This window comes from Athene noctua, chromosome 5 (assembly GCF_965140245.1).
Source record: "Athene noctua chromosome 5, bAthNoc1.hap1.1, whole genome shotgun sequence".
Taxonomy (NCBI): domain Eukaryota; kingdom Metazoa; phylum Chordata; class Aves; order Strigiformes; family Strigidae; genus Athene; species Athene noctua.
In genome coordinates this window covers 66,972,985-66,996,810 of record NC_134041.1, presented here as the reverse complement: position 1 = coordinate 66,996,810, position 23,826 = coordinate 66,972,985, and the positions used below count along the sequence as shown (strand labels likewise).

Genomic DNA, 23,826 nt, shown 5'->3' with positions numbered 1-23,826 from the left:
TGCTCCGAGTTCCCTCTCACAGCGGGGCAGCGGGAGGATCTGGGGACCTGGAGGCAGTTTCAGGACACGGGACACCAGCTGGGTACTTCCACCACCCCGGGGAAACAGCAGCCCAGGACCTACGCTGCCTTGTCTTTCTTACCTCCCCAATTAAGTGCATCCTGCAGAGGGGGAAAGGTGGGCTCAGCTCTTCTCTGCTTCCCAGGAGAACACCTGGGGAGCAACTTCACGGGGAAACCCTAGCAGAGCTCTACGTTCTCCCACGTTCCTCCTAGAGAAGAGCCTGCTGCTGCCAGAAACCAGCGACGGAACAAGCCTGTTCAGAGACAACGTGATGTTTGTGCTGCTGAAATAGGCAACACGTTGCTTCTCACAGGATACACGCAGGGTTTGTGCAGCACCAGAAGGCAAAACACTTGTCAGGTGTCTCCCTGCTAGTAGAAGACACTGTCAGAGTGTGTTTCTGCCTGGGATGAGCCTGGTGGAGTCACTGCTGGTTCCTGGGGCGGGGGAAAGCTCTCTGCAGGGCTCTTGACTGGGGGATATCCAGTAGCTGGCAATCTCCTCCTCCCAGATTTCTGTCGATGGGAGAAGACTGAAAAGGTGATTGTGCCAGCGGGATGGCGTTGCTTTGGTGACCCCCTCCTCCCTCCTGAGCCATACTCGTGTCAACTAGGCGCTGAGCTTCCTGCTCCTCACACCCTGTGCAGCCCCTGAGGCACCAGGGTAGTGCTTGCGTGAAGAAGGAACACACTCCCTGGCCGAGGAACTCGCTCTTCTCCTCTGTGGCGAGGGGTTTCCGTGACGGAGCGAGGCTGCCAGGCAGCAGAGAGCAGCAGAGAGCCGCAGGATGAGCACCGAACCCCGGGCAGCCGCCAGCTTTCGGAGCCGTGTCTGTGCACGTCCATCAGGCCTAGCACAGGAAGACACAATAAAAAACCGCAGAAACATAAGGAACTCGCTTCTTGAACAGTTATTCAAAATTTTGTTGTGCCAAGGACAATTTTTCCCTAACTTCCTTAGTGGAGCAAAATTAATTTTTAATCACGCAAATTAAACAGAAATTTCTCAGCATATTTCCAGTGCTCAGGCATAACAGACAATCATTTAGGCACCGGCATGCTTGGGAAGGCTCCGAGGGGGCTGCACGCTGGGCACCTCTCCCTGCTGCCTGCCTGCCTGCGAGGCAGCCCACAGCCCCGCAGCTGTGCCCAGCTGTGCCCCTGCCAGGCCAGGCCTCTGCGCCCCTCCCCGGGCGCACAGCGTGGGGCTGGGACGGGCCTGGAGACCTGCCCCGCCTCGCGCACAGCAGGGACAGACCAGGTCCCGCGTGAGCCTTAGTCCCAGGAGGCCAGAGGCTGCGGCGTGGAGAAACGGTGCCAAAGGATGGACTAAAAGCTGGAAAACTGGCCCTGAAAACATCTTCACGGGCCAAACTGTTACTCCACTTTGTCCAATAATCCCTTGTACTGAGTATAATGCACATATTAATGGAATCCCACCCTTGTATTTCTGGGAAGGTTCTAGGTTAATACCCCTTGCTACTGTACTGACTCACTGAAAATTTACCTGGAGATATATTTTATTCAGGCTTCGTGATTGCCTGCTGCAGAACAGCACAAGTGAAAACAATTCCAGCCTTGAGAAAATGCCTGCATCCTCTAATTAAGTAAACAACCCTTTACCCATCCTCTGGCTAAAAACCAATAACATTTTATGTGTGTCTTTATAAATTCCCAGCAGTAAATCAGTATCTGCTTTCAAATGGCAACACCAGTCTTTACTAAGCGGTTTCCTCTTTGGAGAGGCCCCGCTGCCTGCTCCGCTGGCATCACAAGGTGAAAAAAGAGGAGGAATTAACGATTACCTATTTCAAGGCCCTGTGCCACTACCTCGAGAGCTATCAGCTGGTTTCAAGGCCGGCACTTGTGCTTTTGCAATCAGACATGCTTTCCTTTGACGCCCAAGCACAGTTTTCTGTCCGCCCCGCGTAACCTGGTGTAGGAAGCACCGTGTGCGGTTACCGAGGGTGGGAAGCGCGCTGCGGGGCCCGGCGGGCTGGGCAGCGTACGGGTCCCTGCGCGGGCGCGGAGTGGGAAAGCGAGGCGTTCTCTGAGGAAGCGGCCTTGTTCTTCAGCTCGGGCTGTCCCGGCCGCGGCCGTGCGCCCGGCGCGGGGGCTCTCCCGGGGCCCGCGGGCACCCCGCGACCCAGACCCGTCATGGCGGCCTGAGGTGCCCCGGCCGAGGTCCCGCCCGGCCCCGCCGCGGCGGCCAATCGGAGAGCGGCATCCACTGACGTCACGCCGATGGCGTCATCACGGCGGGCGGTCCCGCGGCGCGGGGGCGTGCGGCGGTCAGTGCGCGGGTCCCTGCGCGGATCGGCCGCAGCTCCGGCACGGCGTGTGGCTCCGCCGCCGCGGGCAGTGCGCGGATCGGCCACAGCTCCGGCACGGCGTGTGGCTCCGCCGCCGCGGGCAGTGCGCGGATCGGCCGCAGCTCCGGCACGGCGTGTGGCTCCGCCGCCGCGGGCAGTGCGCGGATCCGGCCGCAGCTCCGGCACGGCGTGTGGCTCCGCCGCCGCGGCAGCAGCGCGGGGCAGCGCAGGCAGCGCCATGTCGCGGCTCAGCCCGCAGGAGGAGAACTTGCAGGGTAAGGGCCGCGCCGGGGGTGGCCGCGCCGGGGCCCGGCCTCTCCCTCCCTCCTTCCCTCCCTCCTTCCTCCGGTGCCCGCCGGCCTGCGCGGCCGCGGGCGGTGCGCCCTCAGGGGCGGTGCTGAGGCGGGCGGGCATCGGGCGGGCTGTGGCGGGCGGGATTGGCCTCGCTGCCCGGCCCCGGCCTCCGCCCGGGCGTTCTGCGGCGGTGAGGGGGTGAATCCGCGGGGCAGCGTCTTGCGGCCGCCGCCGGGTGCGTGAGCAGCGCCGAGGGGCCCGGCCTCGGGCGGCGGGGACGGGCCCGGCCTCGGCCTCGGGCAGGCGCGGAGGGGCTGCGGCCCCGTTGCGGCGGGTCTCCGTTCTGTCAGGCCGCGAGCCTGCGGTAAGGGCCCGTTAAACCGCCTGCCGGGCTCCCGGTAACGCCGGGAGAGAGCCTCGGGCGGGAGAACGGGACGGGCTTAAACAGCGGGGGTGTCGCGGTCGCGTAGCTGAGGTGGTGAGTGTGGCGGGATTAACAGGGATCCTCGTGCGATCTGTGGTGAATCCCTCATCAACCCCCCCTCGCCTGAACCAGCCGCCCGCGGTCGGTTCGGGATCCGCCGGGAGGAGGGATCCAGCAGGAGCCGGCAGCAGATTTACTCGCGGGCGGAACATCTGGGTGTAACTACACACTACACTGTGATTTCCAGGGGATTTTAGCAGCTTACGGAGATGTTCTCATCTTTCTGTGGAATTTTGATTTTTTTTTTATTTCCCATTTTGAAAGCCATATATTAAGAAATAGAGGTTTTCAGAGCTGATGGGTACTTTTTTGTAATGCTTATCTGGAGTCCTACAGTAGGTATCCCGAGCTGGAATATCATGTGAGATCATTCCCTTCAGAATCCTTCCCCACGTTCTTGTCACCACGTTACACCTGTTTTTATCTGTTTATATTTCCACCTTCATAAAAATGCCAGCTCTTTTATCTTTAAAGGATTATATAGCAGCACATTCCTAGTCTGCTAGTGCAACCTTACTCTCAAGAGCGCCTAAAGGAAAAAAAAAAAGAAACGTGTAAAACACATGTCCTGTGATTGTTTTGATGTAATCTTTGTCTTCTCCCTGTTCTCCCCTGCGCTGGCTGTGTGGATGCAGCCAGGTTTCAGGCGGCAGCGTTAGCGCCTGCCTGGAGCTGTAGGTTTGCCTGTGGGTGCTGGTGACTGTGGAAGTGGGAGCGTGCCCCGGATAGTGGGCATCTTCACAGCAGGAGATCGCTTGTGGCCGTGCGTACGGAGCGGTGTAGTGCAGCCCACGCAGCACGGAGTTGTTCTGCTTTTGTTGGGAGAGGAGCGGGAGCTGAGGTGGGGTGTGCTGGGGAGCAGGGAGAGGGGACTCGCGGGATCCAGAGCCAGCTGGACACTCGTCTCTGTTTAAACTTCAGTGGTTGTGACTGTTCTTTGGAAACCACTTTGGCCTTCATGAATTTTGGGGGAAGGAGTAGGAAAAAGTTTGTCTGGGTATAAACAGATACCCAGACATACACCACGGACAGTCACGTGGAGGGGAAAAGGCCACAGAGCGACCAAAACAAGAAGCCGGTTGTGGAGTAGAAGAGCCTATCCAAAAAAATGTTTCTTCAAAACTCAGTCACCCTGCTTGTTTCTGTTTTTGTGATCATCTGGCTTCTTAGAAGAGAGCTGCTAATGTTAATGTAGATTTAGCAATTTGGCTTTTTGCTGTTTTCATTTACTTTATGAACCTTCAGCCTCTCCACAACCGGAGTATCTTTCTTCACTTCTTGTTTCCATTTCACACAGTATCTCTGCCTTGGCTTCACCCCACCTTTAAATCTGCCCCTTTATCCCTTCCGCTGTTCTCCTGAACGTGGTTTACTTCTAAGCCCTGCCCCAGCCTCTCCTCGGGGGCGGGAAGGGTCCGAACACCCCTGTGCCTCAGACATCCCTTCTGCTGCGCCCGCCACAGCCCGGGGAGTCCCACCTGCCCTCCTCCTCCTGTAACTGCTCTTGGATTCCCTGTCAACTCTTCTAGGATGGGCACAGCACATCTATGTGCTTCTGCTGGTGCTCACACAGAGACAAGTTACATAGGTGAATTCCACTGACAATTATATAATTCAGGTGATACCTGTCCCTTGAGCTGCTTTATAAATGAGGCAACAGATCCGGGTCCTTTTGTGCGTTGGCTACTGCTGGCCCAGAAGAGGGTTGTTATTCAGCACACTCTTAAAAAAACAAAGCAACATGTGACTGTTGGTGTTAAATGTACTGCACGTAGCCAACACATGATCTGGTTGTTGCCACATATCCTTTATTGCTTCACAGTAACACCTAAACATGCCTGTGGAAAACAGGCTGAACAAAACGCAGGTATTGGATTCTCGAGCCTAAAATATTTTCAATAATTGAATAAATAAGCTTTGGCAGAGAAAGTCCTTGAGATTCTTTTATTTGGCCACCACCCATGTTGAGCAACAACAATTAAACACATCCCAAAAGACAACATCTTCAGCTGCAGAAGGAAACGTGCTGTCCTGACCAGCTCTTCTCAGTTCTGTGAGGCTTTCCAGCTCGCTTACAAAAGCCCCCCAGCATTTTGGCACTTCACCATGTTTATTAGCTGAGATGTCAGTGCCGGTACTTCTGCGTGTCACACTGTAATGTCACGCTGGGGAGGATCAACAGTCTCATGTTCTACATGCCTTTCTCGCAAAACCACTTGGTTTATTCTGGTTCTGGTTTTGATTGTGCCAAGCAGGTTCCTGGGTGGAGCTCCACTTCAGCAGCAATGGGAACGGCAGCGGAAGCACTGTCACTCCGGTGGGCCAGGAACAAGTACCAGCCTCTATTTCCATTCACAATGGTGACATGGAGAAAATACTCCTCGATGCTCAGCACGAATCTGGAAGAAGCAGTTCACGAGAAAGTTCACATTGTGACAGGTAAACAACGTGCTCTGCTGTCAGGAAAGTGAAGGTGGCTATTGCACAAAGCTGTTCTGTGCACAAGAGGCAAAGAGAAGTGCTTATGTACGTGTGCGTGCTTACACAGGCACATACACACACGCATGCAGAGAGGAGGAGATGGGAAAATTTCATATTTAAGAGGTCAGTATGTAAGATTGCTAGAAGATTGGTGTTTCAGAGCAGTGCTTGGGTAGAAGCCTGTGCTGAAACCAGGAGGAAGTTAGAGGGGAGAACACTCCGGAGGGTGTCTCGGGAGATGCCGTCTGGGGGTTTTGGTGTGTCCTGATGCAGGGGTCTGGCAGCAGCAGCTGGGTGTCCTGCGGGTGTGCTGCTGTGTGCAGGCACCAGCCTGGCTCTGCTGAATAGACCCTGCTCAGGTGTGTGTGCACTGCCTGCGTGGCGAGGGGTCAGCCCCTGTGTCAGCGCTGTGCCCCAGAGCGTGTCCTGCTGCTGACACTGCTGCCTGCAACAGCACTGTCACAGAAAGGGGATCACAGCTTGTGTTTTGTAGTGAGGTACATCCGTTCCTATTGCTTTGGTAACTGCTAAAGAATTGTCCTATATCTAGTTCACAAAATATAACATTCCTAGGAGTACAACACAACAAAAACACTTGCATCTGATGCAGATTGTCCGTCAGTCTTATTAATTTATTTATTTGATTTTGACGGGCTGTGAAGTCTGCAGTCTAAAGTTTTTTTAAGAAAAAAAAAAAAAGAAACTGTAGGACTCAGAATAGACAGTAGGATGCAGAACTTCCTGGTCTCACCTGGCGAGTTTGAATTCAAATCAAACCCCACTTCTATTCATCATTTGCTGCCCATTGTTATTAGTAAGTGACACAGGACGAATGACAGAGAGCCTCACAGGCATCTCTGCCCTGCTGAAAAACAGCTCTGTGCAGCAGATTGGTAGAAAATCAAAGATTAATTGACTGTGATGGCTGGATTATGTCACCATTGACAGATGAATCTCTTAAATTATGGTCAGGGCACTGTGGCTCTTGGGGAGAACTGCGCATATGAGCTCCATTGACTAGCTTTTGGTGCATACCATAAACAAGGTCATCAAAAATGTAATGAGTTCTTTCTTACCTGTGCTTCTCTCTTTATCAAGCCCTCCTCGTTCCCAGACACCTCAGGACAGTCACAGAGCTTTGGAAATAGAGAGTCACAGCAGTGGAGAAAAGAACAGCTTTCAGGTAAAAACCTCATCTTGCTTTGGGAGAGAATTTCTTACTCTTGTTTGGAAATCAGCATTAGGAGATAAGAGGTGAAGCTGCTAATGCAGAGACTGTAATAATTTCATAACTTAGAATGATCTTTGCAGAATCAGGCTTTGTGTATTTCTGACTTGCATGTTTTTTTGGTTTTTTTTTTTTTTGTTAATCTGTAACCTGAGATTTTTCAGGCAGATTTAGGTGCCTTCATCGATTTTTAAAATGGCTGGGTTCACAAATGCCTCTTGAGCCACAGATTGAAAGGGCCAACCTTCAGGTCCCACACGTAGCTTTTAGGCGAAAAGATAACCCAGGAGATCGGCTCCAGTCTGGGCTCAGGAGAGCTGGAGTTGGCGCCTTGCTAAGCCTCCAGCTCCTGGTGATCCCGAGAGGGGTTCTCTGTCGTGGCTTTTGCCCTGTGGAGGGGACGCTGCTCCCCTCCCCTCGGTGGGTGGGTTGTGCTGTGGGTGTAACAGGCCGAGGGGGGGCGCGGGCCTTGGGAACGCTCAGCACGGAGAACTTCCCTCTTCCCCCACCGACTGACAATTTGGGATCTTTTAGGCATCCCTCACAGAGAAAGTTTATTTAAATGCGCTACCCCCAGTGCATGATGAATTTAAAAACTGAATTTGACAGCTGCAAGAATCTCCGGAGCCCCGGCGCCGTGGCGGGCAGTAACCTGGGCTTCTGCCCAGCCCTTGGGGTTAGCAGCCAGTGCTCAGCGTTCCCACCTGCTGCGCCGAAAAACTCGCCCTTACCTCTCATTTCATTTCGTACCTTTGCATGCTTGCAAGGAAAATGAGTAAATATATTTGAGAAAAGCGTTGGGGGGAAAAGGGTAACTGCGTATTCGTGATGTTTTATCAATATATAGCGTATCGCACGATGGCAGGCTAAATCCCTGAGCCTTCCCTGTGCTTGGACACTTCATATGCAAAAATTTACTTGTAAAACATTTTGAGGAGTGAAGTATTAAAAGCTTTTTAAGTGAGTCGCTCTGCTCCTTGGGAGAGTGCTTGCTCCCAGCACTGCCCTCTGTCAGTGGCTGTTTCCCGTGTGCAGCTGAGGTGCTGGGCATCATCCTGCCGGGCTCTCCTCATTTCCCTGGCTGTCTGCACTCGCTCGTGGATTCTCTCTGCTTTGTAAAGCAAAGCCTGGGCTCGCTCTCTGTACAGTATTTAACCCTGGGGGGTTTCAACTTCGTGCAGTTTCTGAGTTACACAGCTGTACCAATAACACATAGGTTTAACCAGTTCTCAAACTTCCGTGGAATGTGCTTGGTCCCGTTGCCTCTGCAGCTGTCCCCTCAGCTCTCCAACTCCTGCCCAACCCAGGTCAGTGAATTGCTGCCCTAGGTTAGCTAGATACCTTACTGGACATTAATTATTTTGTATTTCCAGAAAACTCTTTATTTGTTTAAAGATCATTATTTAGACTTTGAGAACAAATAATCAAAAGTCAGAAACCCACCAGAGCGACAGCTGCCCGGGCAGTCGTGTCTCCATTCCTGCGTGTACACGTGCCCAGACGGCTATTTTAATTCTACGATCAGACGCTATTTTTATCCCAAGACCTTGGCTCTGTTTAACACATGTGTATTAAGCCAGAAGCTCTGTTCTTACTCAGCATTTATGCTGTAACACCTTTGAAGGCAAAGCCATGTTTGTTTGGGGTGGTTTCTGTGCAGGTGTGTGTGCAGATGGACCTGGGCTCGCCTCACCTGCGCTCCCAGTGCCCCCTAGCGCGGGTCTGAGTGCTGTCAGTGCTCTTTGATAATGGTGCTTTTTATTTTTTTTTATTTTTTTTTTTTAGTCTGAAGAAGATTTTCTTGAAAGGAGGAAAGAAGTAGAAAGGCTCCTGAAGAAGAATGCAGATTGGATATGGGATTGGTCCAGCAGGCCGGAGAACATCCCCCCAAAGTGAGTGCTGGGGTGTGTCTGCGGGAACTGGATGCAGCTTCTCCCTCCACGGCTCTGAAGAGGTGTCAGCTAATGCTCTGTGTTTTCTCCCTCAAACCCAGGGAATTCCTTTTCAAACATCCCAGGCGCACAGCTACTCTCAGCATGAGGAATACCAGTGTGATGAAGAAAGGGGGGATATTCTCAGCGGAATTTTTGAAAGTTTTTCTTCCATCTCTGCTACTGTCTCATTTGCTTGCCATTGGACTAGGGTAAGTTTCAATTTCTAAAAAAAAAAGCTAAATTTTCTTTTAACCTGTTTTCTCTGACACCTGTTTCTGACTCCCAGTTTTCTTTTTGTCCGAAAGATGAGGTGAGACACTTCCCTCCATAGAAGGGGGACAGACAGTTATGCAGGAAGTGCTTTCTACTTGTCTGCTCATGGTATTGCTGGTATCAGGTTTTCCTTTTCTGCTTTTCTCACTAGTTGAGAATTTTTCAAAATACTTAAGGGGTGCTGAGATTGGGCGTTATGTATATGAACTGTAGGTGTACTTGCACAGGACTTGGTTCCATTGGAGATACGACTTTAATCTCATAACTAATTGCAGAGGAAAAAGAGGCTATTTAACCTATTTTAAAATTCCACTCACAGCTGGGAGGGACGGGGGACACCAAACAAAGCGGGGATTGGTTTTCTTTAGATGATTTAGGGGTTAGATGCTGCGGCTTGAGAAGCAGCGACAGGGCACAGACTGAAGGGAAGAGGTGAAATCCCTTTGCTGGGGTCGGAGACCCTGCTTCGACGCACGGCAGGTTCCCGAGGGCGGGGGGAGCAGCGGGAGTGCTCCGGGGAACCGGCCGGGCGCTCGGCTCCTGCTCTTCCTCCCCTCGCTCCTGCGTGTCAGTCCTGACCCTTGTCGAGGCCCCGGAGAGCGAGGGGCTGGGGGGCAGGACTGCGTGCAGCTGCAGGGACCCTGGGAGGGGCACCCAGAGCTGCTCACCTCAGCCAGGTGATGCTGTGACAGGAACGTGGAACTCATCGAAATCCCTCCATAATGAACACGAGTGACTGCACGAGGTAGAATAAAAGCATAATGGAATTTCCCGTTCAAAATAAAGACAAGTTGGGTGGTATAAGTGCTTTACTTTTTCCTGGTCACTTCCACCACTGCTGCAAATTTGCGTCATTCCAGCTCTGTGAAATGAGCGAGTGACAAAGTCACATCTTCAGAAAATGCTTATGGGAGTATCAGTGAAACAGCTCGTTTCAGAAAGGTGATGTCTGTAAGGTGCTGGAGATGCAGCACAGGGCAGCTGAGAACACACACTGAGCGGGGGAGTGACTGGAGGAACAGAATCACACGAAGCCGGCAGTGAAATGAGGGGTGTACAAATCCCAGAGGTATTTAGAAAATGGAAAAAACTTAAGGGAAAAGGTAATAAAACACCTGACTTGGAGACCTGAAGCAGTGTGTTCTTGGCTCAGATTCCTGAAGCTGAACAGCTTACACAAAATTACTCAGTCTTTGAGCTTGGGGAGCACAAAGTCACTAGCAGCTGCTGGCTGAGTTTCACAGTAGTCACTTGATTTGCCCAACTAATTCTATCTGGGGCTGCTGCCCCTGCTGGAAATTACAGAACCAGTGACCTGGTGAGAAAAGCTGGCAAAAGCCACATTCCTTGTGTGCTCTGTCCCTTTTGACCTGAACTGCAGCATCACTGACTACACGCTCTTGACCCGCAGGATTTACATCGGAAGACGCCTCACGACCACAGCCTCAAGCAGCACGTTTTAAAGGCCCCAGAAATCTGTTTTTGAAGCAAATACTGGCCTGGGAGGACGGGGGGTGACGAGCGGAGCCGGCTGAGAGCGCTGAGCCACCAGCGTGGGCTTGGCCTGTGCCCGGGGTGCTGGGGCCTGGCGAGGATGGAGACGGGGCACTACGGCGGGTGTATCTCATATAGTCTTCTGGATCAATTCATAGAGCTTGTTTCAGGTGCATTAACATCTCTTTTGTTGCTTTGTAGTGAAGTATCTTTGGAAATTAAAAGAACTCGATGTTTAAAAGCAATCCTAGCTTCAGCATAGCGGTTGTGGTGCAGCTGGGTCCTCTGGGCTGCTGTGAGCGTCGGTCGCTGCTGCTGCCCCCGCGGCATGGGGTGGGCCCTGGGCAAGGCCTGGCCTCCCCTCCCTGTCTGGGAGTTGGGGGGAGCCCTGACCTCGCTCCAGGCTTTGCTCGGTTCCTGTGAGAGGGGAAGTGCGGGGTGACGGGAGCGGGAGTGACGCTGCCACCCCGCTGCCAGCCCTGGTACCAGCTCAGTGCCACGCGACAGCCTCACTTAAAACCTGGACTTCGGTGCCTAAGAAGTCGCTGCTTTTGCCAAGACATCTATTTACCCAGTTAATAGAAGTTCCTTCTGTTGTATCCACTTGCCAGACTACTGCTTCTCGGTCTTTTTATCTGTAAAATAATAAATTTGCATCTTAGATTTGCCTCATCCTTGTATAGATTTAAAAAACGGTTGCTTGCTTCTTTGTTTTTACTAATGGAATGCCTTTTCATTCAGTGATTTTACCTTATTTAATGAGGAGAAAATTAATGTTTGCCAAAATACCATGTTTTATATATTTAAATAAAAAGGTTCCTCGTGGATTTGGAGTTTTCTCGTTCCTTTTTCTCTAATAATTGTCAAAGTGGCTGACAAGGCTCTTCTGTCTTTAAGCAAGAGTTTCACACTGCCCTTGCATAACTGCTGAATTAGAAGTTCCTACAGAAAACAATTCTGTTGCTTATGCTCAGACTGGAAGCTGTCACCCAGCAAACAGAAACTCACTGAGCTGGCAGATACATGTTCTACTTGGTACTGTTGCAATCATTTAAAAATGAATTTGCTTTCTACCTTTATTTTTGTGCTCAGCTCACAGCACCGACCCTCCTCCTGGAGCAGCAGCTGGCGCGCGTCCCGCAGCCCCTTTTCTGGGGGAGGAGAGCTGTTGCTCCTATGAAGCCAATCCCACACCTCTGCAGCAGGACCGAGTCCTGTTTGTGTGCGTGTGCAGCAAAAAGCAGATTTATAGTACTTCAATTTCTGACTGATGTGAAATCAGGTTTTTTTAAGCTGACTCAGTTGAACCTCAGTGTTGCACCAAAACGCCACTGAAACTGCTGTCAGAATTGCTAAGAGATCGGCTGCTCATCCCCCCTTGCAAAAATAATACATTTTTAATAGCACCGTGTCCGAATTTCAATAGAAGATTCTGCTCAGACCCCCCTGGTTACCAGGGAAGCCCCTGGTGGTGTCTCACCCCTTTCCCTGCTCCTGGGCAGGGTAGTCCCGGTGTCACTGGGTGGGGGAGCCCCCACCTGCGCTGCAACTCCCCGGGGACCCAACAGAGTCACGGAAACGGTTAAAGGCATCTTGGGTACCAGCTCGGGTGGTGTCTGACAGAATGGAGTTGTGGGGAGGGATCTGGGCATAAAGGAGCTCCCTCAGCTCATTGGTCTTTTCCCTTCTTAAACACAGAAGCAAAGAAATCCTGCGTGGCGGGGGCAGAGTTCCTGCCCTGCCCACCCGGGAGCGGCCTGGTGTGCTGCCGACCCCTCAGAGAGCGGGAAAACTGGAAAACCTTGGGTGTCGTTAAACCGTGGTGGTCGCGTGTTGACCGTGAGCAGCACCCTGGCAAGCGCCGTCTGTCACGGCTGCTCAGAAACCATTCCTCGTTCACACCGCTGCTTTGGTTTGAAATGCCAGGTGGGGTATGTCCGTGCCCTTTATTATTATTATTTATTATTACTCACCAGCTCCACCATCCTGTGGGGTGACGTGCAGGGGGGCGCAGGGGCCTGTTCGCTGTCGGTCTTGGCGTGGTCTCGCCCCAGCGGGTCACTGCAGCCCCCCAGACCCCCTCGCTCCGCCCAAATGGCCACCGAAGGGCTTATGGGCAACTGGGGGCAAGGAGGGAGCAAAGGGGGGTGAGGGGGGAGCGAAGGGGGAGAAAAGGGGCCAAATCCCAGTCTCATTCCACAAACATTTGCAGATGCTCAACTTGTTTTTCAGCTTAAGCACAATGAGTGAGGGTTTTAGAGGTAGTTACACGCTTCACTCTTACTCATTCTTAATTTACATTGATTTTAATTAATTACATGCATCGTTACCTCTGAGGATCTGAACCCATGTCCTTAATCTCCCAGCGGATGGGTGCAGTTTCAACAGCCCTTTTGGTGTGCGGGTGCGGGCATGCGCTACTTTCCCTAAAGCCATCAAACTGAACGGGTTTGTTCATTTTTCAGCTCTTTGAGAAAGGGGAAGGTAATAAATGCAGACGCTGGTTGTGTGGAGGGTCTGGGCAGTGAGTCACCGTTCCGTCAGGAAGGCAGCAGCAGGGAGCCTGGTGCTGCGCTTGGGTGCACAAGGATGGGGCAGCCGGGACATCTTCAGGATCGTGGTTCAGAAAACCTGAACTACCCACCGCAGTTCCAGGGCCCGCCCGAGGCGACCGTTACCCATTGCAGAAAAAACAATCTGTGAAACACCAAAAACGATCATCAGGTGGGCACGGGGTGACTGAGCAGCAAATTCTTAGGCTGCCCGGAGCCAGGCAGAACCGCTCTGTACATAATAATTACTTTTAACATGATTGAAAGAAGCAAAGTTAATTAAAAACAAACAAAAAAAACTCAGGAAAAAAGCCCTAGTCATCATGGTGTCATTAAAACAGTAAATTATCTGACATCATGATCCAATTATTGGTCAAGGGCGTCTCACCAGTTTTCTGTGGCCTTTTGAACATTGATTTCTCTACTAGCTGCCTCATACAAATCTCACAGTTTTTTAGAACAGCTTTGAAGTGCACAGGCCTCCGCAGCCATGGGAGCAGTGGATGAGTGGTCTGGAAGAAACAGAAATGCTAAAAGGAAACGCCCAGAACTGCCTTCACGTGCTAGAAACGGAGAAACCTCGCAGTGAAGGCTTCAAGCCATTTGATTCTCACGCTTCATCGCGGGGAAAATGGAAAATTCTGTCAATTTTGCAACTAAACTTAGTTTCTTTAAAAAAAAAACCCCAAAACAGTCATGGCATAAAGTAGCATCTTCAGTACAATGCGTTTCCAGTCCAAGGAGCTTTAGTTCTTCAGGGAGACAAGAATAACTCGTTATAACTCCTTTAATGAGCCTCGGGCCCAGTTGTGCCCCTGGGGGCTAAAACTTGACACAGCACAACCCCCTCCTCACTGCACCCCCAAGGTCTCTCTTCTGGAGCCACGGGGCCTTTCCCCGGGGCCGCCCCAGCCCCAGGCCAGGCTTGTGCTCAGCAGAAGTGACAACAAAGCGCCGAATTTAACCCCAAACCCCACTCCGGCCATTTCCGCTCTCACACCTGGGCCGGGGGCTTCACCTCCTCCCAGCGGCGCCAGCTCACCCCGTGAGCGGGGGGACCGCTCTCACGGACGCCGCTCCCTGCTCGGGGAAGGGTCCGACGATGTAACGCACAAATCCTGGCGGGGGGTTAAGTTTCACAGAAACCTCCTCGGACAGGAGAGGGGCTGCGTGCCGGGCCCCGAGCGACCCGCCAGCGTTCACCTCTCTGACCCCTTACCTCATTTCTAGCACCCGCTGCTCTCCGTTCCCTCCTCAGACGCCGCCGAGTTCCCTGGGGAAGTCGCTGACATTCGCGGGCGCGTGAGGGAGGGACCCCCACTGCTCCCCCCGGGGAGGCGCCAGCACGGGGCAGCGGGGGCACACGAGCACAGCGCTCCTGAACCGCCCCCCGTCAGCGTGGGGTGGGGCAAATACCTGAGAACACGGGGATTTTATCAAATCGGCACTTCTGGGATCAAATGAAATGATCAGAATGTAATGGATCGTCAAAAACTATTTAATTGACAGCGGTACAAGCAAATCGTGTTATATAATAGAGGATTGCATCACATCCTCCTCCTTTTTACTCATATTCCACTTACATTTGCTGAAAAAATAGATCAAAAATAGAGAGCGGGGCTCTGTTTGCTGCACGTGAGCTTTCCCAGGTAGAGCTGTGACCCTTCCAAAACGGAAACACAAACAACCTTCAGGCTGGCGCCTTTGGCCGATTCTCTCTCAAACGGAAGAAAAAGTTGTCAGAGTACACAGAGTGAGTCCAGGTAAACATTTAAAATTTATTAAACTTCTTGGTCAAAATAACTGAACAAGTATGTACAGCCCCGTGGTATTAGCTCTATTACGTATTTTAGGAACAAGGTCGAATCTGACGCTTTAGTGACCCGGAAGTTCCACATTTTGAGGTTTTCCAATCGTGTCACAACCACTACACAGCATGAGACTTCGGTAATTTAAACTTCACTGGCAGAACCTCGGCGGCGGCTCCCAGCTCACCGCGGCCGCGAACCGGGAGGGGAGGGACGGAGACACTTTGCTCTTGCCTGTGCAGATCTGGTTCAGGAACCCTCAGGCACCGTCGTTTTAAGGAACAAGCAGCGTAAACCACCGGTGGGTCCTTCCGGGGGGGTTCGGGCAGAATTCCTGACCCGCAGGCAGGTTTCGGAGCCGAGGGGCCGGCGACCCCGCGCCACTGAAACGCACCGCGGCGCCTTCAGAGCGGGTCCCCACCCCGCTGCTCAAGAAGGTTGATGCGTTTTAGGCCTCTTGGAAAAAAAACCAAAAACAACCAAAAAACCTAAGGCTTAAAAAAAAATTAGCAAGAACAGAGTTACAAGCACCGGAGCCACCAGCAGGTCGTGGCCGCAGTGTTCTCCGCCACCTCGCTGTTACAGCCAGACCGTGCTGCAGGGGTCACGCCGCGTTGCTGCTTGGCATAATCAAGATTTTTTTTTTTTTTCTGGCTTGAACTGCAATGAACACAATATATTATGCCAAATATTTAAAATAAACTATATCTTCATGAGAAATACTAAAAAGGTTAAAAACCATAATGCACATAATGTATGTCTCTATCTAACGTTGAGAGGCATCAGATAAACTGAATTTTTATCTTCAAAGAAGAAAATTTGTTAAATGTTTTGTTTTCCCTTCTGTGCGAGGTGGTCACTTCCTGTTAAGGCTGTGGCTGTCTTTACACTGACCCTTCCCATCTCCTACTCGGCACACAGATAGCGCTTTACAAGAAAACCAGTGCAACTTAAAACTAAATGACAATTTCATGGAAACTCTAAATTTAGAATTTGAAACACTACACAAAAGAGTTTGTATTAGTCTGCCAAAAATCAATGTCTTGGGGCAAACACTGTCAAATCTGCCCACCAGAATTATTCTGCACAATCTCAGTTACATGCAATAAAAAAATAAAAAGACTGAATACATACCTTCAGATTTAAAAACACTTTTTATAGCTTGTTATTTTATTAAGTGGTTTACACCAGAAGGTGTGGTTATAGATACAGTTGGTGAGTAAATATTCATGGAAACCTGTCTACGAGCCCAACTCAAGACCTACCTAAGTGCTCAAAGGTAAAAACACCTAAGCCTAGATACAGGCCAGAGGAGGAATGTTTACAGGCATTAAGCACGATATATGTTTTGAAAGGCCCAAATATTACAGCAGAGAAAGAGCGCGAGAGATAGAAATTACATTTTTATGACAATTTTTCTTCTTGGGTGTTAAATTTTTTGGTCTATAAACTGGAAAGGAAGGCTCAGACTTAAATAAATACATTTGTTTTGAGTATTGGCCTTATTGAGCACTGTCCATCGATTCTGCCTCTGGAGGGTTTCTCCCAGAAACCTGCGGCCGACGCTCCCTGCCCTCCCCGGAGGCAGAACTACCCCAGGAACTCAAAAACCAGGCCAGATCCTCTCCTTTATCTCAAGGGAAGTAAGTGCATCAATGTTCTTCACTGGTAGGACAACAAGGCCTTCTCTTTGACAGATAAACAACTGAGCTTAACTATGCAAGACGACGACTCTGTCCCCACGTAAGTCATCTTTAGTTAATTTTGTCCTGGAATATATACAAATTATTGGTGGCAGCTACAGCAATGATGTTCTCCATGGGATGCCACGCTGTATGAAGGATCTTCTTGTTGAAGTCCAGACTGTCAACGCTTATTTCATCCTTCTTTCTTTTCCCCCCTGTACAGACTTTACGCGGCTTTAGGATGGCACGAGGTTTGCTGCTCTCCCTGGAGGCTTCTAGCGTGATATCCCGCCGCGTGGTGCGGTCAAACATCCTGAAGAAATTGTTGTAAGATCCGGTCATGATGGCGCTGTTTAAAAGCGGAAGAAAGGCAAATCCTGTTAGGTTTGCAGAGCCCGTGCTGCACCCCCGTGTCTCTCTGGCACGCCGGGCTCAGGGCCGGGACGTCGCTGCTCCAGGCCCTGACCCCGCTGCGCCTCGACCACGAGCACCCCAACGGATTCATCTCTTGAGGCAGCAAAAGAAACCCCCCGTGGAAATGCCTGATGCAGCCCCACGGAAACAATTCCGTTTCTCTACGGTGCCAAATTTGCTTTGAACAAGGGGGAGAAAAGTTTGCATCTGGAAATGCTTTTATGTATCTCACTGCCCCCGGACAGCTGGTTTGTAGTGCTCAAGGACACCTGAAATTGAGGCCAAATGGGTCATTATTTTCTGTACCAAACTGGAAAAGCCGTTTTTTCCCCCATGGCAGAAGTCCCACAGATTGTCAAAACCGCAGCCACCCCACCCTTGTTGCCTTATTTGCTGACACACGTTGTCTTTGGGGTTGTCTTTGGGGTGGCCAGGAGGAGAATGAGACACTGCCACCACCACACCGAGCGCTCAGCCTGTGCTGAGGGACACACCGAGAGAATAATTTTTTGTTGTTTTCCAAAGGAGGTGAACATCACAACTTCCACAAAACCTTAAGTTCTTATAATACGTTCAAAGGAGATGACCTTGCTTTGGCTTCCCCCCGCCCCCGTCCCCTCCAAAAAAGAGTGACTGGAGTTGCTTGGAAAAACCAGAACTAAAGGCCGGCTTCTTTGCATTTTAGCTTAGTGAAAACCACACACCATTTCTTTTATGCCTTTGATGTCAGATACCGTAAATATCGCGCAGGTTTCATTCTGTGAACTGACCGATGCAGTCCGATTTCTCCCCTCAGTAACTCAAAGCCACTCGCAGCCTTTGGGTAGCCAAGTTTTGGCAACACCATTTACTTCAGAAGCGAGTAGGTGCGTGTCCTGCACAGCCAGGGAGGCCGGTGGCACTTCCCCTGCTGCCTCCTGGGCACAGCTGAGGAGATCTGACTTCCCTGATCACTAAACTATGTGGTGGGTCTTTTGTTCTTCAATACTGGATAGATTTAGGCCAAATCTTGTTTTGCAGGCTGATCCTGCTACCATCAAATCAAAACTGAGACCTTTTCACTGAACAGCTTACAAGCACTTGGTAGCAGACACGCCCTGGTTTAGGTATTTCAGATCTAAGTCTTCTACATCAGAAAGTAATAATCCCCAAGGCAAGTCAACCCAAAGCATCCAGATACAAGGTCCAGATCTGCCACAGCCTCACCCGTGGCTTCTGAAAGCATTTTACCAGGTAGCCAACGTCACCACAGCTAGTGACAGGGGACACAGAGCAGCTGTGCCCATACAGAGGCTCTGCCATCTCATGAGGATGCTTCTACAACCTGCAGGCAAGACCTACACTTCCACTGCTGGCAACCAATACGAGCAGCTATCGAACACAGCTTTATCCTCTTTAGGCGCAGAAAACGCGGCGGGGTTCAACCCCCAGACCCTGAACACATCTTCTCGTATGCACTTTAGGAATAAAACCGAGTCACAGTTTCAGGGCTTGAAACAGCCAGTCTCGCCTGTATAAAACTTCAACAATAATCCACATTAGAAGCAAACTGACAAAAATTTATTCACTTCCTGCAACTGGAGGGTGGAGGATTGAAGAATGAAGTCTTTTTGCAAAAAAATACCCCAGCCACAAATAAACCAAACAGTCGGTTTGACTGTAACTAATGACATCCTTAAAGTACTGCTTATGGCTTTCAAGACTGGAAACCCAGTTCTGAACGCTGAAGGAAAAACAAACCACCCAAACCAAAACGAACCCCCCGACTTACCTATCAGAACCGTTCCAGCAGCATTCAAATTTGTCAAAGATGCAGTCATTTTCGTAAAGGGAGCAAAGCTTGCTTCGAAGGTACTCATGAACCTTTTTGGAACATTTAAATTGGTATTAGATATAAAGAGAAAGAAAAAAAAAGGGAAAAGAAGAGCTCTTTAAGGAAACTTGAACACCATACTTGGTAGGTCTCTACAGGCCTGTTCTCCATATTGAGATCCCAGACTTTAACAGAAAGGTAGTCTCTTGTCATCATGTATCGACCACTGTGACTGAATTTTACATCAGATATCGATGATATTATTTCTGAAAAAAATGATCTGCTGCTAGGATCTTCAGGTTCTTCAAAAACTGCAGATAGAAGACACAATTACAAATGAAACCAACACCAAGTTTTACAGCTTCGAACATTTTTTGGTACTTGGATTAAATCAATATACTAGTTTCTTTTCAAAGAGAGTTGCTGTTAAATGCTTTTCAGAAATAATCTCTTTTTAAACAATGTTATGCTCTCAGTCCTCAGACTGCTAGATGCCTATCTCCAACATTCTCAGCTGGAGCACAGCATCAGCAAACCACAGTTCACAGGTCTTGGGGATGAATCAGAGAAAAAAAAAAGTTAAAAACCAGTGCATGGGTACAGTAACCATTACAACCGATCTACAAATCACGTTGAACAAGAGCAGATGAAAACATCAGCATCCCAAAGGCAGCATCTTAACGCGTGACCCAGGCATTCCGAGACTCCTGTTCAACATACTTTTCTTTAGATCTGAACAAAAGTTGTACAACACAACCTACTGAAATGGAATATTAGTATCTACACTTGAAATGCAGTTTGTATGGTTTTGGAAAGCAGATGAAGAAACGCATGATTTAAACTGAAGAGTCAGTCTCTGAAGTCAACGTTTTGTGAATTCTGGGTGGGAGCCACCCAGAATGATTTGTTTTTGAATAGACCCCTTTTAACAGGATGTTATTCACTGACAAGCAGTTAAAAACCAAAGTACTTCTGAGTAATTTGATGCAACACTAAGTCACATAGATGAAGTGGCCTAGCATTCTACGTTGCCTGTTGCACAGACATTTCCTTTCACGGACAAGAAATGCTCGTCTGCGCTACCGTGAGCTTACCTGCAGGGATCAGTACGGTAAGTCACCCCTCAGGACTAGTCACAGTAACTAATCACAGCTATTGCAGAAGCGAACGAGACACGAGAGGCTGCGTGCAAGGCACGGGCAGTTACCCCTGGCACTTCAGCAAAGCTTTCCTCACCTACGGCAGTTTACGTGGCTCGGCAGGCTACAGAGCATTCACCTCTCAGCCCTGGAAAGTTGCTTCAAACGCAGCGCGTGTTCTTAAGAATTAATTCTATCCTAGGAGCTGCAAATGGTCACAAAGTAAATGGATTCCAGCAGCATCAGCCCAGCTTCTAATGCACAAAGGTGAATAAACTGCCCTGAACTGGCATTTGATAAGCAGATACCTTTGAGAAGCACCAAGACTGAGTCTGGACAGAAGACAGGTCTCACTGGTGCCAAAAGCACTTGTTCCCATCACTTTATGATGCATAAATGGGTAAACAGGAGCAGAGTCAGATCGTCAATTGTCTCATGCTACACTTCTGCTTGTGGATGGCCTAGAACAAGACAATTAAAATGTTCCATTCTACAAAACTACCACCCTTACCTTGTATGCTCTTTACCAATAAGCAGAACTGGTATGTTTATTTATAAGCAGAACTCCTTGACACTCCATCTTGCCAGAAACCCATCAAGCAAAGACGTGTCCCAACTTACATTTGGAGTGCCTGTCGCAGAGGGCCGAAGAGCGCATGTCACAGAGCCGAATCGTTCCTTTGCTACTACTGTAGACAAACACGTTACAGTGATGAGGGTGGAACTCTGCAGCAGTAATCACCTCTGTCAGCTCCTCCATGTTAGCAGGCTTAATATCTACAATATCTGGGAAGGTTTTGTAAAGGCATGTAACACTTCTCGTTCAAATCACTTCCAGCAGATAGTTATTGAAAAGTGTTAAAAATACCAGGTAGAAACCAGGGCAAGATCTTAATTTCCACTGTATGCAGTCTACAAAAGGTGATGTGACCTGAGCAGATTTAAATAACAACAAAAATCATCTAGATTTTCCAAATCGGCTTTAGCAGATGCTGGAGACGGCTTCAGACTCCTCTCAAGCCTCCTTAGCACTTCCTATTGAACACTGAATACACTTCATCTACTCACCTACAGCTTTAGAGAATGGCAAACCACCTATTCAATACTCAGTACTTCTGCAACTTCTATTTTACTGCAGATTTGTCTGTGTAGGACATACTATTAGCTTTGGATACACAGGCTTGCAAAAAGATTTGAAAATTATTTCTGCAGTTAACAATATCATCTGACGTGGAAAAAAACTGAAATTTGTTTTCTGTAAGAGAGGTGTCAGTTAAGAGACCGTGAACTTTGGAAAGAAGTATTGACAGTAACAAAGGATCTGCTTTTCAAACCTTTCAACTCTTCTTTACGTCAACTGAACTCCACAAATAAAGGATGCTAGCAAAATTCCTCGATTTCTCTTTAGAAATCAAACCATCTGTGATGTTTCTACCAGCGGTTTTCCATTACAAGAATGCTTGCACTCAAGAATGAATGAGAGCACCTGAAGGCTTCCTTTCACTGTGTTAAACCTCCAGACTTTAAAATACAGGATTTTAACATCTAGATTCAAACATCTACTCTAATTAGTAAAATTAAAGAGATTCTCTTTAAACATACACAATCTAGAGGTGTCCCAGTGTTCGCAGAGAACAAAAAAAGGATACTAAAACTTCTATCTGTGATTTCTAAATGCCATAGGTTAATTCTTAGGTCATCTGCAGAAAGGTACGTTTCATGATCACTATTTACTGAAATAGAGTTTATGTGGTAAGTGTGTGCATTTGCAAATATCCTTCTGGGACTTGCTTCTACCATTAGGTCCATGGGTTTCAATATTGGCACCTGAAACAGGAAAAAACCCAGTCACTTTTGGCACAAAACTGATTTCTGATTCACCAGATATTAATTGCCCACCACAGATTTCTCTTGATTTAGTGACTAAACACTTTTCAAACCCACTGAGCAAGAGAAGTAATAAAAGAGCCTGTGGGTGCTGCCTCTGATCGCTGCCCAGACACAGCCTCAGACACTGCTGCCACAGAAGTGACTGTCACACAGCAGCTCTGTACCTCACCCGGCAGGGAAACGGTGTACGTGTAGAATGGAATCTGAAGATGATGATAATTTGAAACAAGCTCTTCAAAGTGACCCCCGTATCTTAAGAGGGGCGCTTGTGAAACTGGTTAGAACAGTTTGCAAAGCAATTCCCCAGTTTCCTCCCCGAGCAGTCAGGACGATGGTGGGAGCCCGTGGATGCCCCGTTTCCACAGCTAGCTGATCTGAGGTGACGTGGCTTGTCAGGCTCGAGCGGGCTAAGGCTCCCTCCAGCTCCTCCTCACTGACCACAAGTGACTAGTTTAAGGTTGCCCAAGGACGTCCTCGGCTGTTCCAGCACGTACAGTTCAACAGAACACTAACTGACATCATCCACCCAAGAAAAAAGTTACCACAGTGTCCAAGATAATCTGTCTTCCTGGAACAAGAAACAAATTAATCCAAGAGCTCTCTAATTGCTTTCACCATGTTTGTATCTCACAGTCTGTTTACATCAAACTGTAATGATTAAAATGAATCCATTATTTTTTATTAGGCAATTTTCCTATCACACCAAGTGAGTGTTCCTAGCCTGGCTGTGAGATCAAAAATGCATTAATGGGAATTATCAGGAGTGGTACTTAGAAACGCCACGGTCTCTAGGCAAAGGATGCAGCTCTGAAGTGCTGCTTCTCCCCCATCTCTGCCTCTTTATAAGCAAATGGGGATGATACTTGTGTAACAAAGCATGCAGAAACAGCCCAAGGTACATACATATACTCTAGATCTCTAAAACCTGACCATTTTCACAGATGGAGGTAACTCTAGGCCAGGTTTTCCCCCTCCTGCCACCCGTTGCTCAGACTTGGTTCATTCCATCACCTCTTCTTGGAAAACGTAGTGCCTGGCACGCTCTGCAGCTCAGCCCAGCCTTCCTTCCCCAGAAAAGCAGCACATTTAGAGGACTGACTTTGAAGAGAGAGGTTCTTGCTTTCTGTTGCTTCCCCCCACTCAGCTGGGGGATCCTGACTGTGGTGCAGCGTTTAGCGAGGCAGCCAGCGGAGCCCCTCAGCGGTGCAGCCGGCACCTTGTGAGACCCTCCGGCACGTTCCGGGCTCTCCCTGCTCCCAGACGGGTGGTCTACTCCTCGTGAGGGCAAGGCTGTAGAGCCCAGCATTCCACCCGTGCCTGCTCCCAGCCACGGGGCTAAGGCACTGTGTAACTGATTTCCTTGGTTTTTGGTATTTTCATCAGAACACTCAATCAGATCTCGGCTCCCACACGCTGAGTAGAAGGACACTTTGCAGAGGAAGCGGGTTTCCCTTCCCACGTGAGCATGCATTAGGCTCACGTGTACCTAAAGCTTCAGTTCATACTCAATTGAAGCAAAAGCAAGACAAAAAACCCCAACAAAAGACCCACAACTCTACAGTCCCTTCCAGCCTCAAGAGTGGCGCTGGCTTTGAAAGTAGCAGGAGCCTCAGTTCAATTCCTATTTACGGTAACAGCAACATAAAAACCCCAAGAAAAACCCCTACCCCGCATGATTTCTTTTCTTGAGCTCCTGCTTTAAGTGATCCCAAGTTCAGAGAACTCACCCTACCGCTACCTCGCTGAGCAAGTGCAAAAACATCAAGTGTTCAAGTACACATTAGTTTTTCCAATCGCTCAGAACTTGCCTCTAATAAACCCACCTTCTACCTGACCATAGAATTCCCAGCACCCTGCTTAAATTTTTAAGTCTTGTTCTTAGAAAAAAGACCAAACAAGTTAAATATGAGCAATATTGAGTTAAAAAAAATAAATTATCAATACAATCAAAGACAAATTCTTC

The 23,826-nt window shown here is 49.3% G+C and overlaps 3 protein-coding genes across 5 annotated transcripts in view; 1 reads left to right on the top strand and 2 right to left on the bottom strand.

Annotated features, from left to right (window-relative positions):
• Positions 1 to 2,220, bottom strand: part of JAKMIP3 (Janus kinase and microtubule interacting protein 3) — a 92,868-nt gene extending 90,648 nt beyond the window's left edge. The window contains exons 1-2 of the mRNA XM_074907987.1: positions 1,868 to 2,220; positions 143 to 913 (exon numbers count right to left, since the gene is read on the bottom strand). The gene's annotated coding sequence lies outside the window, so the exon portion shown is untranslated. The remainder of the gene's footprint in view (positions 1 to 142; positions 914 to 1,867) is intronic.
• A 124-nt stretch (positions 2,221 to 2,344) lies between these two features.
• BNIP3 (BCL2 interacting protein 3) lies at positions 2,345 to 11,389 on the top strand. The gene is made up of 6 exons (XM_074907985.1): positions 2,345 to 2,649; positions 5,408 to 5,591; positions 6,732 to 6,816; positions 8,647 to 8,753; positions 8,855 to 9,004; positions 10,480 to 11,389. Exons 1-6 carry the CDS (start codon positions 2,613 to 2,615, stop codon positions 10,529 to 10,531), a joined length of 615 nt encoding a protein of 204 aa, XP_074764086.1. The 5' UTR covers positions 2,345 to 2,612; the 3' UTR covers positions 10,532 to 11,389.
• A 3,483-nt stretch (positions 11,390 to 14,872) lies between these two features.
• PPP2R2D (protein phosphatase 2 regulatory subunit Bdelta) overlaps positions 14,873 to 23,826 on the bottom strand; it is a 29,655-nt gene continuing 20,701 nt past the window's right edge. For all 3 annotated transcript variants that reach the window (XM_074907982.1, XM_074907984.1, XM_074907983.1), the window contains 5 exons: positions 21,623 to 21,800; positions 20,595 to 20,759; positions 18,976 to 19,145; positions 18,793 to 18,884; positions 14,873 to 16,956 (listed from right to left, as the gene is read on the bottom strand). In XM_074907982.1, coding sequence (XP_074764083.1) covers positions 16,677 to 16,956; positions 18,793 to 18,884; positions 18,976 to 19,145; positions 20,595 to 20,759; positions 21,623 to 21,800 — 885 coding nt within the window. In that variant the 3' untranslated portion in view covers positions 14,873 to 16,676. The remainder of the gene's footprint in view (positions 16,957 to 18,792; positions 18,885 to 18,975; positions 19,146 to 20,594; positions 20,760 to 21,622; positions 21,801 to 23,826) is intronic.